The 16,162-nt window shown below is 40.1% G+C and overlaps 1 protein-coding gene across 1 annotated transcript in view; it reads right to left on the bottom strand.

Moving 5' to 3' along the window:
- The window catches only part of GRM1 (glutamate metabotropic receptor 1), a 190,977-nt gene that overhangs the window by 60,460 nt on the left and 114,355 nt on the right, over nucleotides 1–16,162 (bottom strand). The window contains exon 3 of the mRNA XM_013945421.2: nucleotides 6,354–6,589. Within this exon, the coding sequence (XP_013800875.2) occupies nucleotides 6,354–6,589 (236 nt within the window). The remainder of the gene's footprint in view (nucleotides 1–6,353; nucleotides 6,590–16,162) is intronic.

Below are 16,162 nucleotides of genomic sequence, written 5' to 3'. Positions count from 1 at the left end.
TATAAATTCATCAAAGCTAAAATGAGTCTTGTGGAAATTGATTCCTTGATTAAGAGCAGTTCTGAAGTCCTTTATTGGTGGACTGCATGTACTCTAAAGGAGGCATTAGCTGGGTATGAAACTATCTAAGGATGGGAATAGGTGAGCCAAGAGTCTTCTACTATCCTGTCTGGTGTAATAAGCAAAATTAAGGAAAACTTCACAGACTAATACAGGAAAACAAACAACACTACAGGCCTGATTAGGCACCTTGTAGACCTTCTAAAAAGACATTATTGTCCTACGTCAGAAATGAAAACACCTCACTAAACCTATAAGGAATCTGGCTATGGCTGAATGAGGTAAAACCAAATACTTTTTAATGGGTGGGTGATAATGGTTGTAAGCACTCCAGGATGTTCATAAACACCCTAGCTAGAGGCATACAAATCAAGTTGGCTCCAGACGCACTTGTAGAAATGATCGGATTTAGTAGTTTGGGCATAACATCCCACAGACATAACCATACTGCTTCCAAACTTGAGCTGGTATGTTCACATAACACTGCACTGCTCTTTGTGTGTGTTACTGTGTGGGTCTCTGATATCTAAGACACCTCTGCACAATGCTCCACATCTTTTTCAGACACGTCTATACCAAGCAAATTGAATGGCACAAGGTCTTTACAGTGACAAATTAATCTATATTCCTTGTAGTTTGTTGCTCAAAAAGTGTGACTATGCATTATTCATACCAAAGCATAAACTTCTTTTCTGGGAATGCTTCAGTGCTTTTTTCTCCTATCATTAGTGTGTTCTGCCCATGGTTTGGCATGGTATGTGGATTTATGACAGACATCCAGAACTATTTAGGTGGGATGAAGGCCTATGTCTTGTTTCTGAGAGAGTCTGACAATGCAGAAAGAAGATAGTTTGTAAAAGATACAAACCAAAGCTGACCCAAGAATGCGGTGGACATACAGATCCTTGGCAGGAACGATGGCCAACAGCATCTAGCACTCTATTAACAGGAGCACAGCCAGTCAGTTGAGCGATGTGACTATCCCTCCTTTACTCGCACTCGTTAGGCTGCATTTAGAATATTGCATACAGTTTGGGGACACACAGTATGGAAAGACATTGATAATCTGGAGCAAATTCAGCAGATGGCTGGGGGCTCCAGCCCTTTCCCTGTGAAGAGACAGCTTCAGAGGGACTTAACAGCAGATGCCCCTCACCTACAGGGAGGTTATTGAGAAGAGAGAGCCAGGCTCTGCATGGTGGGAGAACAAAAGACAATACACATAACTTGAAACAAGAGAGGCTTAGACTGGATATAAGACAAAACTCTTTCACTATTAGGACATTCAAGCACTAATATAGGTTGCCCAGAGAGGCTGTGCAGTCTCCATTCCTGGAGGTTTTTAAAGACCCAAATGGATAAAGCCCTGAGCAACCTGGTCTGCACACATAGCTGACCCTCCTTTGAGCAGGAGGTGGAACTAGAGGCTTCCTGAGCTTCCTTCCAACCTGATTTATCCTATGGTTCTGTGAGTCTATGTCTCTGGCTGCACCCAGTCTGACTGGTTTTCCTGGAACCAGACAGGAATTAATGGATGAAGCAGTCCTTACGGCATGACCAAGGCATGAGTAAGCATCCTATAGGGAACTTGGACTGCAATCTCGTTTGGAACAGAAAAATCTACATTTCTTGTTCTTGTCTGCCACAGATAGGTTCACTGACAAATAACCCTTCTCCTCAAAGATCAATTGAATCAATGAATGAATCATGAATTGCCCACTTTGTTCCACTTTCCTCTGTTGAAAAATGTCTGCGCTGATTGCCTGCCAATGTATTTTGTTGTCCCAGTAGATGAACTGCTGTGAGCAAAATCTGATGTTTGCATCAGTTCCATAACCAATTTCATAATTGTCTCTTGTGCAGAAAAGTACTCATCCCTCCCAGTTTATACAAACTACAGCTCTTGTATTATCTGTCAGGAGGTGAATAAGCACTCTATAAATTAGTAGTTAGACCTCCAAACAAGAGTTGAACTGCACTGAGTTCTACGCTATTTCTGTGTAAGTGTAATATGCATTTAATTCTAGACTATGTGGGCTCACCAAAGAAATATTTGCCGCTATAGGTTTTGTGAAAAAACATGGGGGGAAGAGCACTTTTTATTAAATCAGGAAGGAGAAAACTTCCTACAGAACTGTTGGAAGGGTACAGTCTATTACCTAATTTTGCTGTCAACATGCAATCTCCAAAATGTGGCAATAGCTGAGTTGCCTGATGAACTAAAACAACTTCTGAGTGTTGCTTGGGGCAGTGCCTGAACTTGTGTGCTAAGTGAACATTGTGTCAAGTCCATCCTGCGTCAGGTAGCTTCTTGTTATCTCAGATTCAGAAACATCTTTTTTCTGTTGGTGTTAAAATGGACTGCTCTGTTCTGACTTTTCACATGAAGGTCATGAATAGGTTAAGAATGGTGTGAGGTTCTGAACCTCCTAATGAGTTAGTGGTCCATATACAGATATAGTATATGCTTTGTTTCCTTAAGAATGAAGCTATTAGAGAGAAAGCATTGAAAATATCTTAGTGATATGAACAGTCTGAGAAGAAGAACTCTGTCCTGGAAGTGGTTTTGGCCTTTTTGGCCTGTTAGAAATCAAGAAAACTATGAGAGAATGGTCATATAAAAATCTCTTGCTTTTACATATAAGAAAATTTCTGGACTTGAATCTTATTGTGTTGAGGAAGAACATCTTCTGTAGCCACATGAGAGAGAGAGAGAGAGAGAGAGAGCGATGGATAGAGGCAGTGGCTTATGGGAGGCATCTAGCTATAGATGAGAAGGTGGTATTAGCAAGGTATAAGTTAAAAATGGCTCCCGCTCATTTGCCTTTCACCAAAGCAGGAAAAACAAGTTTCCAAAGTTTTACAAGAAGAAAAGGGATAACCCAAAAAGAGCAGTCACTGCACAGCTCTTGATGATTCTGTCTTGTCTTCCCACAAATTTTTGCTACAACCATGTAAGTACTGGTAAATCCAGATAAGCTCTTCTGAAAATGCTGCCAATTGTTAGGCAGTCTGCAGAGTTCACAGAGTGGAAGGTGCTTGGGCTTCCTTATTTCAAATAGTTCTTTGATTGGATAGACTTTTTCCCTTACAAATATGAGTACATACTCAAAGAATACAGTGTAACATGAAAATTCCTGAAGGACAACATCAGTCTTCTCAGGGATTGAATTAGAGGGTTCAAGCAGTAATTCCTGTCGCCAGGAAAGGAGGATCCCTAGGGACTTGCTTTTCCTTGCTTCCCAGAGAGCCTGGAATCCCAAGCTAGTGCTGAGTCAACAGTAACGCTGGGTGAGACATTGTAAATGCAGCAGCTGGAATTGCTTGAGAAGTCCTTGCTATTTACCGCCTGTCCGTGAATGCTAAAAATTGAAAATTGCATTCCAGTGACCATTTGTCAACTAATCACTCAATAAAGTGATTAGGTAGTGTATGAGCAAATTATATTGGGCCAGCTGTAACTGAAGGTTCTGAAATACAAACTTTGTAAGTACTCTCCTTTTCAAAAGCCTGATAGGTCCAAGGGTTTTGAATATTTTTTTGAATAAGAACAACACTGCTTTCTATTTTTTGTTTGAGGTTGCTCCTAGGTAACTTGTCACTGCTGGATAAATACAAATACACTATGCTCCCCTAGACAACACAAGTGTGTTTTGTCCTTTGATTTTCTTTCTCATTAGATAGTTTCCTGAGATGATAACTCTCCAGAGACAGAAGGTGAACCTGAGCAGTCTACTTTTGAATCAATTTCTGTTTATGCAAAGGTGCAGGTGTGCTGTGTTCTCAGTAATGAATACCAGAGCACTTCTAGGATACCGAACTGATCAGGACCCCAGAGAGAGTTGCAGGTCACAGTGCATACAAATAATGTGCATATACTAATGAGATCAAAACGGACTCAGCTTTTTCCATAATGCGGGATCCTACATATCTCATTAGAATTAATACTGGTGGAATACTCTGAGGTAAGAGTGAAAGCTCTTAGATATAATGGAGTTGAGGAACTTGGTATCAGTTTTCAATACTGATAATTTTCCCAGGGTGATGCAGTAATAGCAGTAATACTTTAATCTGTAGTACCACAAAGAAGTCAAAACTGAGTGTACTTTTAATGGATTTCAAATATTAGCACTTATTATTTAACATGCGACATGGATAGTCCCCATTAAATTTGGGCATAAAGCCTTCTTTGTGAAGGAAGGAAGAGGCAATTCAGACCTGAATTGAAGAGACCTGTCTCCAGACCTGTGGGAGGTAAGGAAGGCAGTTTCTTGGCACTGTTATATCAGACCTCTTTGGAGAGGAAGGCTTGATCTGCAAGCTTGGAAACTACTTGTCTTTGAAAGAGCATTCTTAGCTCTCCAATGTCCAGTGGCTTCCAGGCCCAGGATGTCCTGAGGCAATTTGTTACTTTCCATATAAGTTATTGGTTTTCTTCCATTAATTTGTTTAACCTCTTTTTGTTTCATGTACAGTTTCAGAGTTCACAGCATCCTGTGGCTGAAAACTCATCTACGTGCTCTGTGAAGAATGACCTCTTCTTGTTCATTTTGAACTTGCCACATGGTATTTGCCTTTGGTGCAGCAGAATAAGAATGATCATGCTCATTCAGACTAATGTTTGTAGTTTTATAACCAGAGACTCAATAACAAACTACCTGTGGTTCTGAGATTCCTCAGAAACTAGACATTTTTATAGGGTACTAACTTGCAATTTATTTCTGTGAAAGGAATGACCAAAACAATGCAGTTTTAAGCTTCTTTTCTTAAGAAAGAAGGCTATACATTTGCACTATGTGTCCCTTATTCAACCTCCCGGTAGTAATTTGTGCAATATTAACTCCTTCTGACTGAGCTGAAGCAGTCTCAAAAACAAATAAATACATATAATGTAAATCATCATTTTGGTAGACCTGAAGCTAATGACCCAATTGAGGAAAATATATTAGATAAGCTCAATAACTATTTGTCTAGTTTGGCATGCCCTTAGCTCCTCAGCACACAGAATGGGCCAGACAGTCTGTCAGTCAGCACATCAGTTCATTTTTGAGTCAGTCACAATATTTGTTGGTGTGACTCAGCTGTTAATAACAGGAATTGGAAGAAAAACAGAGGTAATGTGGAAGGTATTTTTAAGAAGTGTTGGTGATGGAGAAAGGAGGAACTGGAAATACTATGGGAGTCAGTCCAGGGGGAACATGAAGACCAACCGAGATTACTGCTAATATCAGGTAGAGGGGCAGAGGGGGTGGAGATGTAAAGAACAGGACACAAATCCATGGGAAGCCAAATTTTGTTAGTTTTGTTTAAAATGAAGTTATTGTCTCACTGTCAAAATAATTTTTGACTACAAATGAAATATTCATAAACTACACATCATATATTTGCAGAAAATATTCAACAATACTTTATAGAAAAAATCCCTCTCAATTTATTAATAAAGTTAATCTTGTTAATCTTCCTGAAATATTTTTAATTTATTTCCTCAGTTTCTGCCACGGAACAGGAAACCTGCCTATGCATAGATACACTTCTCTTGCTATGAGATGACAGTCACTTCCACCTGTAGGACAGTGTGCTTTTTATGAGTGCTATGTATTTTAATTGGTGAGGAAAAGAAAGGGTAAATTAGATGATCGGCTGACAGTTTTCAGGCTTATCAACTTTCCTTAGATTTGTTTTCTGCCATAATATCTTCAATAAATTTTCTGATCGTTTATCTGGTCAGAAAAACTGACTTTGGAAAAAAATGTTTAAATTTGTTCCTATTTTTGTTAAAATGTAATTGTTACCTATTTTTGGTCAGCTGGACCAAAAAGGTTCAGTTCTTATTTTTTGTCTGTTTTTACCTATGCATTTACTAAACTAAGGACAAGGCTGTTTATCTGGCCATGGATTGAGGTACAAATCTTTTCCCGGTCTAGATTTCAAAGTGTAAAAATACCTGTGATTTTTCAGTTCCCTGGATCTTGAATAGCTTGGCCACTGGGGCCAGGCATCCATATTACAAACTCAGGCATTCTTGTCAGCCTCAGCATAGCCCTAAAATCTGAGAGAGGAGCAAGTCATTCTGTGGCAGAGCAGAGTTGTATTGACAGGAGGCTGTGCAGCCAGCGCCAGACATACTCCTCCCAGAGCTGGGATTTAAGTCTACATGGTTTGAGGTTGGCACTTTTCACCAGTGATTTATACACTTGAAAACAACAAATAAACAAAAAAATGCCCCCCCAAACCCACAGAGACAAATTTTCACCAGAGCACAAATTGAAATGGGAAAATAGTTGAGAGGTTACCGGTGCAGTTCTTCTGGAAGTTGGGGTTCTCCAGCGGGTGCCCCGGGATGCGACACTGAAATCTGTGCTGCCAGAACTCGGGGAACCAGGGGTTGCGGGTGTTGGTGTCCAGCCGCAGCTTCAGATAGTAGTCATCAAATGACAAGACCTCTGGAGACTGCAGTTTGATAGTGATGCCTCCGTTTGCTTCAGGTTCATAACCTTCAATGACTTCATCTCTGTCTGCCCAGCCATCACTGAAAAGAGGAAAAACCTGTTACACAGAGACAGGAAACTTGTTTTGAAAAAGCAGCTAGCCAAAGGCAGGCCAGCACCCTCAGAAATGCAGTTATGGGGAAATCTAAAGCACATTCCAGGCAGATTTAAAATTCAGGCAGAGATGGAAAGAAGAACAAACAGTAATGAAGACTGTTGTAATGAGCAAGTCTGATTGATTTCATGCCGAGTCCTCATTAACTCATCTGGAATGAAGAAGATCTGTCTTTGTCCCCCTGGAAAGGGGTTTTGGACATAGCGTAGTGTGATGTCTTTATAACTGAGGAGATTCTGCCTTATTTAGGCTATCCTGTAAGGGGTAGAAACTGGAAGAATTAATATTGATGGAAAGGAAACCAAACCAGAATCCTAGGTGTTTTGCAGAAGACATCTCAGCATGCATAGATCTAACAGCTAGAAGAGTAATTCATATCAAACATGAACTGAGAAATGCATCATGTTGGGGAGAATGTAATAAGAATACTCGATAAAATTGAATAAACTAAAAAGAAAACCACATGCTAGTCCTGCACCCTAAGGGATCTGTCAAAACATGCTTTTTTTAATGAACAATGGCTTTTCTATTGTGCTTTTCTGTTCATTCGTTTGTTTATTCTGTTGTCAATCTAAGCCAATCATGCCAAAGTGCAGAGGCACTCTTAAAGACCTGAAGATAAAAATCTTCTGGGGATATTAGTTGATGGAAATTCTATTTTAATAGTCTTGAATAGAGTCCTTTGGGCTTAACATCTGAGTTTTAGTTTAGTTCTCTTAACTAGAAGTCCATTGATTTAGTGTCATTCTCCAATTCTTATTAGGGTCTCCTAAGCACTGTGGTATTATGGTCTGATTTAAGTGCAAATATAAGCCAGCCTATGCTTAATTCTAATATGCTGGTCATATCATGAGAGAAATAGATTATTTTGGTATCTCTGATCTAGCTGTATCCATTCAGCATCAAACCAGCAGCAGCGTTGCTGTGAAAAGCAGACAGATGAAGTACTTTCAACAGCAAAGAGCTCTAGAGGAAAAATGTCATTGACCACTAAAACAAAAATCTCTGTTTCATCCAAAAGTATCTCTTCACAGATTGTCCTGAACCCTGGACAGACTGAAAGAAGTTCTATATAAGGAGCCTCTTACACAGTGCCTTGAGAAGAGCATAGTGTTGTAGCCCATGCCAGCTGAGGACAATCATTCATGAGGCACTCAGCATAGAGGTGACAGGACCTCCAAAACAGAAAATAACCAAGTTTTGAAATAGCAAGTTCTGTCACAGTACCAGTCAAACAAGTGTAGAGTGACTATGCACGGTCTGTGTGTGAGTCTCGGGCCCCCAGTCTCCAGACTGAATAGCTGGCATTCACATTAACTGCTGCTTTTCTGAACTTCCAGAATCTGTGCTGCTGGCACCTGGAAAAAAATGGTAGGTCTCCATGACAATGCAGAAAAGGCCATGTACTGAATGTTTTTCATATGGGACACTGGACCCAAGCCTTTATTACATGAAGTCATAAGATATGGGATGTCTGGCAACCTACTGATTGAGTAATCTACAGATTCCTTTCAGCCTGGGCCCTGGGACCCACAAAGCTGTACTTTAAAATGGCACTGCATGGCACCTTCAAGCCAGGATTTCTTCTTTCTTTCCCCTCTTGTAAAAGCCTTGCAGTAGGAGAGGGCAAACTTTCTGAGCCTACAAGCCACTGACCAAAGTCTTTCTATGCTAAGTAGCATTAGATACATGCACATGCATGTTGCGTCTCACATACAATGTGAGAGCTGAGAGCAGGGGAGGGCGCAGGGAGAAGTCCACGGGAGGGAGACAGCAATGGTGTGAGAGTCCCATGGTGGACTGGTGCTGGCATGAGGCTGCATCACAAAGTGACTCTGCCATTAGGAACCCAGCTCAGCAGCACCTACTGGATCATTTCCTTCCACAGCCAGTGATGTGGGTTACCCAAGTGCTGCCTTTGTACCAGTACAGCCCTACTGATAATCACGTGGCATAGCCTTGACCTGACAGCTGCAGCTGAACTGACCGCCATAGAAGCGCACACAGCTCAAGAGCCACAGTTTGTCCATTCCTGCTTCCTGCCCCACTTGCCCACATGCTCTGGGCAACTAGTAATATCTACAGCACACCCTTACTGCTGCCTCATATTACAGCACAGTCTAGCTAACCTTACAAAGATAAAATCAGGAGAAGCAGCTTTTTAAATTCCACATAGTTTGAGTCACAAACTAGCAAAAAGGAGCAAAAGACACAATATTTATTTCTTTTTGTGTGTGGGAAAAACAAGCAAGAGGTCACTTACAGCAAAATTAATTGACTTCTAATTGCATGATTACTTCATTATATGTCACAATGTTTATGGCTTGCAAACCGTAGAATCAAGCAGAAACACTACTGAGTCAAAAAGATTAAGTAAATCAGGTCATTTTTTACAAGACTTTTTAGAAAGGAGGTATTTTCTCTAGTGCTGGGATTCCTATCAGACAAACATTAGAATGATTTATTTCCTTTCCTCTGTAAGTTTGGTTTGGAAGATTGCCACATTAACTCTGAAGATGAAGCAGAGCTTTTCTGCAAAGGTGAAAGACAATGTATCTCAAGTTCTTTGAGTGCAGCTGATGGAAAAGCTCGCCTAAATTGGAACATAGACTGTCATCTCATGTTTCTTTGTCTCTTTCTAGCCCACAAATGTTTTTTTTGTTTGTTTTCTCTTCAACTTCCTCAGATTGTTAAAACTGCCTGAAAAGTCATGTGCCCAACCAAATGTGAAGAATAGGCACTGGAATCAGAAAAAAAAATGTTCATTTGTTTTGGAGTTAATATTGGAGCTTTGTTGTACTTCCAGTAAATTCAAGGAGCAAAAGAAAGTCTCTCTCTGGTCTCTTAGGGGACCTGTGCCATCCCAGAAGCTGCAGATTCCTGGCAGTGCTGAAAGCTGCCCTAGGGAACCTGAGCAGTTTAACAAGCAGTGGTGGGAGGACAATTATTGGAGACCTAAGATCTTTTTATAATCTCTGACTAAATTTTTTTTTACTGTGTGGAAAAAATTGTCTGAACTATGTGCATCATTAGTGCTATATGAATGAATGAATAGCATACCAGAAGACAGTGTTAAAAATTTTGATGTTTCTAATGCTGAGCAACACCACGATATTAAAGGCCAGATGATAGTGTGCACATCAGTGATAGAATCATAAAACCGATAGTTGGTACAAGGGGAAAAAATGAAATCTCATTAAAAGGCAGTGCATACTATTCTTTTATTGTCAGAATCTAGTACTTTCCACCTACTTTCCCTTTTTTATACTGCTGAGTGGCAATTAAAGTTGAATGTTGCTTGTGCATCTCTCCCATGTGCCTTTACTGCAGATTTCATGAACTCATGCCTGAAGTAGCAGAGCTGCTTGTGGGCATGACAAAGTGGCCCAATATCCTTTGCCTGAGCTGCCTTCCCTGACGACTGTCCTTTGCGGATTTTTGTCGCAGTCTAGCCTTGAAACACAGCTGGTATCTTGTGCAACAGTTGATCTGAAGCTCTACGAGGGTTTTATAATGTGAAGACAGAAGCAGTGAGGGAGGGACAAGTGTGTGGGCGTCAAACCAGCAACCACTCTGTTCACTGTTAGCAGAGAAAGAACCAACTGCTTTCATTACAGTTTTGTGGTGTTTGTTGCAGTCAAAGTGGTCACTAATTTTCTGCAAGCTGCTTTCAGTCCAAGTCCAAGTCTGGTGGCTGACACTCAGAAAGCCAAATCCAAACGCCGGCATGCAGTCACAAACAGGCGTCAGGCAAAAAGGGAAAAACCCCGGAGTTACCCTGTCAAGCTTCAGAACTCCTATTTCCCATTAGCACAGACTGAGTTTGAAGAAATGAAGCAATTTCTTTTCTTAGCCAATTTACTATCCTGATGAAGTATTACACTGGACATTTCTGAATTCTAGTGAAAACACCTTAGACTGGCTATATTTTTTGAACTGCAGTCACATACATTCTTCTGACTAAAATACCAGGAGAAATATAATGGATTTCCAATTTCCTCTCCTCTTCCAAACATGAACACTGTCAGCTGCCTTTCACAAGGGCTGATGAGACAACCAGCAATCAAGCAGTCTATTTTCATCACTTCAGGACTTTAACTCTAAACGGTGCAGTTGCAGTTCTGCTCCGCTTCCCAGTACAGCACTCAGATCATTGCTTTTCCAGATGCTTTTTCCAAACAGACAAGCAAACAAGGAAAAAGAAAACATGCTATTGTTTATGAAGAACACTTGGAAGCTGCTCTGTGATTTTTGCGGGAGATATCATCCTTTCACAGGTAAAGAAAACAAAACACGTTTGTCAGTCCTGGAAACTGTAACTGGCAATTCGATCCTTGCACCCTTATAAGGCATGGACCAAGATCACAGAGGGCAGCTGGTTTAGATACTTGTGTCTGAAGGTCTGCATCATTGGTAGCTCTGTCAAACCCCTCAGCATCAGCAAATGCAGTGTTTTCTTAAGAAGTTTGGATTGGTGATTACACTTTTTTTCCTGCTGTACTGGTCAAGATACATAAAACATATAAAAGAAATTAAGAGTGAAAGCCCTTTATAAATGCTAAATGAATTACTTTTGCAATAGTCCTTCTACCTAGAGCAGATGTTATTATTATAAAGCCAAATAAATCCATCATACTAAAATAATTTCATCTCTTTTTGGATGGGTTCTGTTCCAGTGCTAGGGGATATTTTTCACTCAGTTTAAAAAACTGTTACATGCAGTTATGCCTATTTAAATTAGGAATGTTAGTTTCAGACTTCCAAGAGTTAGTACACAGAGGTTCCCTGTGGGTGTGCAGTCCTGCTCAGGAGGATCAGAGTCCATAGTCTTGCTTTTCTCTCTTTTCCACAAAACTAAAGCACATAACATACTTTGCTTCCACTCCCACAGAGCATGTTTCTGGATGCCTTCTTACCATTGCTCTCAAGGCTGCCAGCTGGCCTGCTGTGATATTCAGCTTCTAATAGATTTAAATATGAGGACATCATAACTCAAAAAAATCAACATTCGATAAAGTGCCAAGGCCATTCTGTTATTTATGTCAGTATCTTTATTTTAAAGCAAAATGATTATATTCAGGAATATTTTGACATTTTATTTGGAAAGTGCCTTTTTGCAAAACCACTTTTCTGGGTGGTGATCAGACACTGCTTACTGAGAGATATTTCAAAATGCTACAAATCCCAAAGTAGTGATAAGTGGAGTTTAAACAGTCTGCAGCTTGGTTCTGTTAAATGCCAGTGTTCTGGATAGCTGATCAGAGCAGGAAGCCCGTGACTTTTGTTTCTCTAGATGTTTATAAAAATCTCCTCTGATAGTGCCCAACTGGAAAAATCCAGCATGGATTCTCATGTCCGCATGCAGGAATACAATTTTAACGGCCTCGTGTGCTCTTCTGACAGAATGTATGGAGATTCAGAGCCTGGCATGAGACCAGTCCAGAAAGTACCAGTGTGTCAGGTGAGATAATTTAACAGGCAGCTCCACCAAAAAATCAGTGTATCCTATTGCTACTTGATATGAGCAAAGGTAGCAGAACCAGACCCTGAGTAATCTGCAAAAAACACTGTAAGTGACTGCTCAGACATCCTCTTCTGACAGTAGATTTTTTTAAAAAATTCTTTATTTCACCAGCCTGGTATACTGAAAAGAGAAAACAAAATTAGCTCATTGTGAAGGAGGATGGAAATATTCTCTGGCAAAGAACTCTATCAAAAATATTCAGTGCCCATGTAATACATGCTTCACACAGAAGACCCCATGGAAAGAAAATGGAGACTGTTCAGAATTCATGAGTCAGCAATTGGCAAAGAGAAAGCTGAAAAATGCTGAAAATTATTGTTAATGAATATTATATCAAATCTAAGACACAAAAGGACACTCACTTCTGCATTCAGTCATTCAGCTAAATCATCAGTACCATATACTTGCCTTGAAAAGCAGGACAACCTTCCTCAGTTCCAAAACCATAAGTACTTAAACACGGTGTTACCTCTAAATGTGTGAGTAATCCTGGTTATCTTACTAAGATTAGTACCATGGACAAAGATAAACCTGTATTTCACTGCTGGCAATATCAGACTGGAAGGCTGTATGTTGTCATGCTATAACCTGGGGCTTGCTGAGCACTGACTGACCTTCTCAAAACCAGAAGACTCAGAATGAGGACTTTACTAAATCTTGTCAACTGAACAAGAAAAGGAGTAAATAGGCCAGTAGTTTTGCTCCTGCAGCCATAGGTGGAGGTAGGCAGGAGTTACCACTCTAACTGACCACCTCTTACAGAGGGTGTAACAGGTTACTGTAGGATTCATCTCCACTCCCTTTCCCCACAAACTGTACTGAGCTAAAATGTACCTTGAATTCCAGCCTTTAGATTTCTCCTAGATGTTGACTTTCATGGGACAGTACAGATTCAAATCAGCTGAAAGCATCATGAAAATACCAGCCTGAAGAACAGGAAGCAGGAGGAGAAAACCACTGAAGCTCCTCCTTGGAAAGCAGTGAAAAGTAAGAGGGAGAGAGAAGACTGCCATCTTGACCATCTCCCCATCACGAGGTACAAAAGGAGCAACTAAGGAGCATTTGCTGCCAGACCGTGCAGTTATGGATTTTAGACTTGTAACTCATGCAGTGCTAGTATGCCACTGTGTACACCCTGGCATGGCCTACAGGCTCAAGAACATGTCAAATATGGTCAGGACTTGGGCTGGACCAGTCCTGAACTAGAGAGCACCAGTGGATTTCAGGAAGTGACTGTCATGATTCACCAGTTAATGCTGCTTCCTTTGTGACAGCTGTATGTGTACCCATCACAGTACGAACTCTAATGTCCTACAAGAGGTTTCATTTTCTAAGCGAAATAATAGAAAGATGAAGTCCAAAAAAATTCCCAGGGCCACTTTCTGTGGGTACTTAGGCATATTTCTTGGTAAATTTTCTGTTCATGCCAGGTTCTGTTGCATAAAACTGCATATGGAATTTTTTACTTCCTGTCCATGATTAGTGATGGCCCACAATCATATGCTAGCACAAACTGTTGGTAAGAACTTCCAATCTTTAGTTAGCAAATCAGTGGATTTTTTTTTGAATGAATGTCACACTGTAAAGAACTTAAGTTGATAAAAGATAGGTCATTATGTTTCAGATGATTATCATTCATTTTTGTATGAATTTTCAGAGGTTTTGCACTGTTCATTTAAAAAATGTAGATTATAACCTCAAGGACCATGATGGTTTGTCTATTTTGTAAATATGTATTTAGGAAGGTTTTAATTATCATTTGCAATGCATATATTTGCATGAAATATACATAATGTAATTTAACTGTCTATCATGCAGGCGTGATCTTGGGGAGGATTTGCTGTGAAAATTCTTGACACAGTTGGCACGTACAGCTTTTTGTAAACATGGTTGGCGCTTTTATGCAGGAGAGGTTTTACCATTCTCAAGGGTACACAATGGTGCATATCTCAGAAAATCAGCAACTGTACATGTATTCTCTAAGGCATTAGCTGAGTTTTCACAAGGTGTACACACGATTCCACCCCAGCCTGTCAAAAGGACTGAATCCTTGCGCTGCATATTTGAAATTCACAACATGAAGCATCGCGAATGTGCAATCTCTTTTCCAAATGCAAGTATGTGTAGGGAGGAGGAGATGTGGGGCAGTTCTATACAAGCACACACAAATGGGAAGCCTTGATCTTAGCACTGTGGCTCATAGAAGGTGCTACTGGCTCCAGTATGGGCAATTGAATCCGAGATTTTTAACATCTTATTAATAGACCCAAATCTGAAAGTAGAGGGCTTTACCTTTGATTCTCTATGTCAGTTCCTGAGGAATTTTTTTAACCCTTTGTTGCAGCTGTGCTGAAGATGTGCAAGGAGGCTCCACTGAGCAGTGCTTACAGGTAACAAGGGATAGTTCCTGCCACAAAGAGTTCCTGCCACAAAGAGACCCTTTTCAGGGAGGATAGGTAGGAAGTGATATTCCATGCAGGAATTCCATCCTGCCTGGAAGTCTCACAGACTGAAGTCTGTTCTGCACAACCAGGCACAGGTGTAAAGGGAAATAGTGTCTTCTACTTCTGCTCCAGCCTGCAAACTACTCCAGTGTCATGGCCACATCTGAAGGTCTGAGAAGAGAGACACCTTACAGTGAGGAAACAGGCTAGAAATGTACAGGGAGGTGCAGAGAATAAGTGAAGACTTGGCTCTGTCTCCTCCATGCCAATCCAGCAGAGCTTGCTGGGTGCTTGGATGTGAATTTGCTGTGCTTCCTAAAAGACTATTTCACGGATGCCTTCCCTAACCACAGGCAGAAACAGGCATATTTCCCTCCCTCTCATCCTGTTTTCTTTGTGGATACTCTGAGGGACAGGGAAATAGGAAAGCATCTTAGAATCACTTTTCTGTTTCCCTTTTCCAACAGACTGTGCTGGGCTCAAATACACCTTGAATTCAAGACTTCAGATTTCTCCTATATGTTGACTTTCATAGGATATCCAGAATTTTCCTTTAGTGTTTTATATTCTCATGATTCCCTCAAGTCATCTCTCATGGGATAATGCTTAAGAGAAATACACACAGAGTTTATAACCCTTTTTCCAATAGAAATTAAATTCTGAATATGCAGATCTAAAGAAGACACCTACATTTTGCATCTAGTTATTCTTATTGGTTCTTAGGACCTGCACAGGATTTCTGGAAGGCTATTTCCACGGTCATGCTTGAAAACTGTACCTTTACACACACTTCTATGCAGAAATTGCTCATTGTTTTGATGATAACTATTAAAGTAAACCATTTCTGTAGTAGAATAGGTAGCTGCTATTCCAGCATCAGTTCCCTGTAGTCAGAAGATCATGTTATCCATTCCATACCAAAACATACTATCATGGGCTTCAAAACATCAGCTTAAATAAAATGAAAAAGAAAAGGTGAAATATGATGAAAATCATAATAGAATCTCAGAACTTGTGAAGCTGTTAATCAAGGCTGTACATGGAAGAATATTTCCATAACCAGCTGTTTCTACAAAAGTTAGTTTAAATCTGGCCATCTCTGCAATATTTTCTTTTACACTTTCTGTGGACACTTGAACACTCAGGTTGCTGTGGATGTTTATCAAAGTGGTATACTCCACTCAAAAATTTACAAAAAGTTCATTTGAAATTATATATTCATACATAAAATATCCAATTCATGTTATGCTAGTGGGTCACCTAAGCACATAAATCTTCCAGTGAATGAATTAAATAATACTTTAAGACTTTCACAGAATGAATAAAGTAAAATCATTTGACTTGGGTACCTACTAACAGAACATTGCATAGTGTCTGCAATGAACAGACCATTTGTAAACCAAGAAACTGATTAGTAATTTGAATAATGAATTCACCTGAAGATTAAGCAATATGTTTCACAGTTACTGAATGTGAAAAAAGTTTAATGCCTTGAATAATATTTTTTCTAATAAATCACTTCTTTCAGGGA

This window comes from Apteryx mantelli, chromosome 3 (assembly GCF_036417845.1).
Source record: "Apteryx mantelli isolate bAptMan1 chromosome 3, bAptMan1.hap1, whole genome shotgun sequence".
Taxonomy (NCBI): Eukaryota; Metazoa; Chordata; class Aves; order Apterygiformes; family Apterygidae; genus Apteryx; species Apteryx mantelli.
This window is presented reverse-complemented; position numbering and strand designations above follow the sequence as displayed.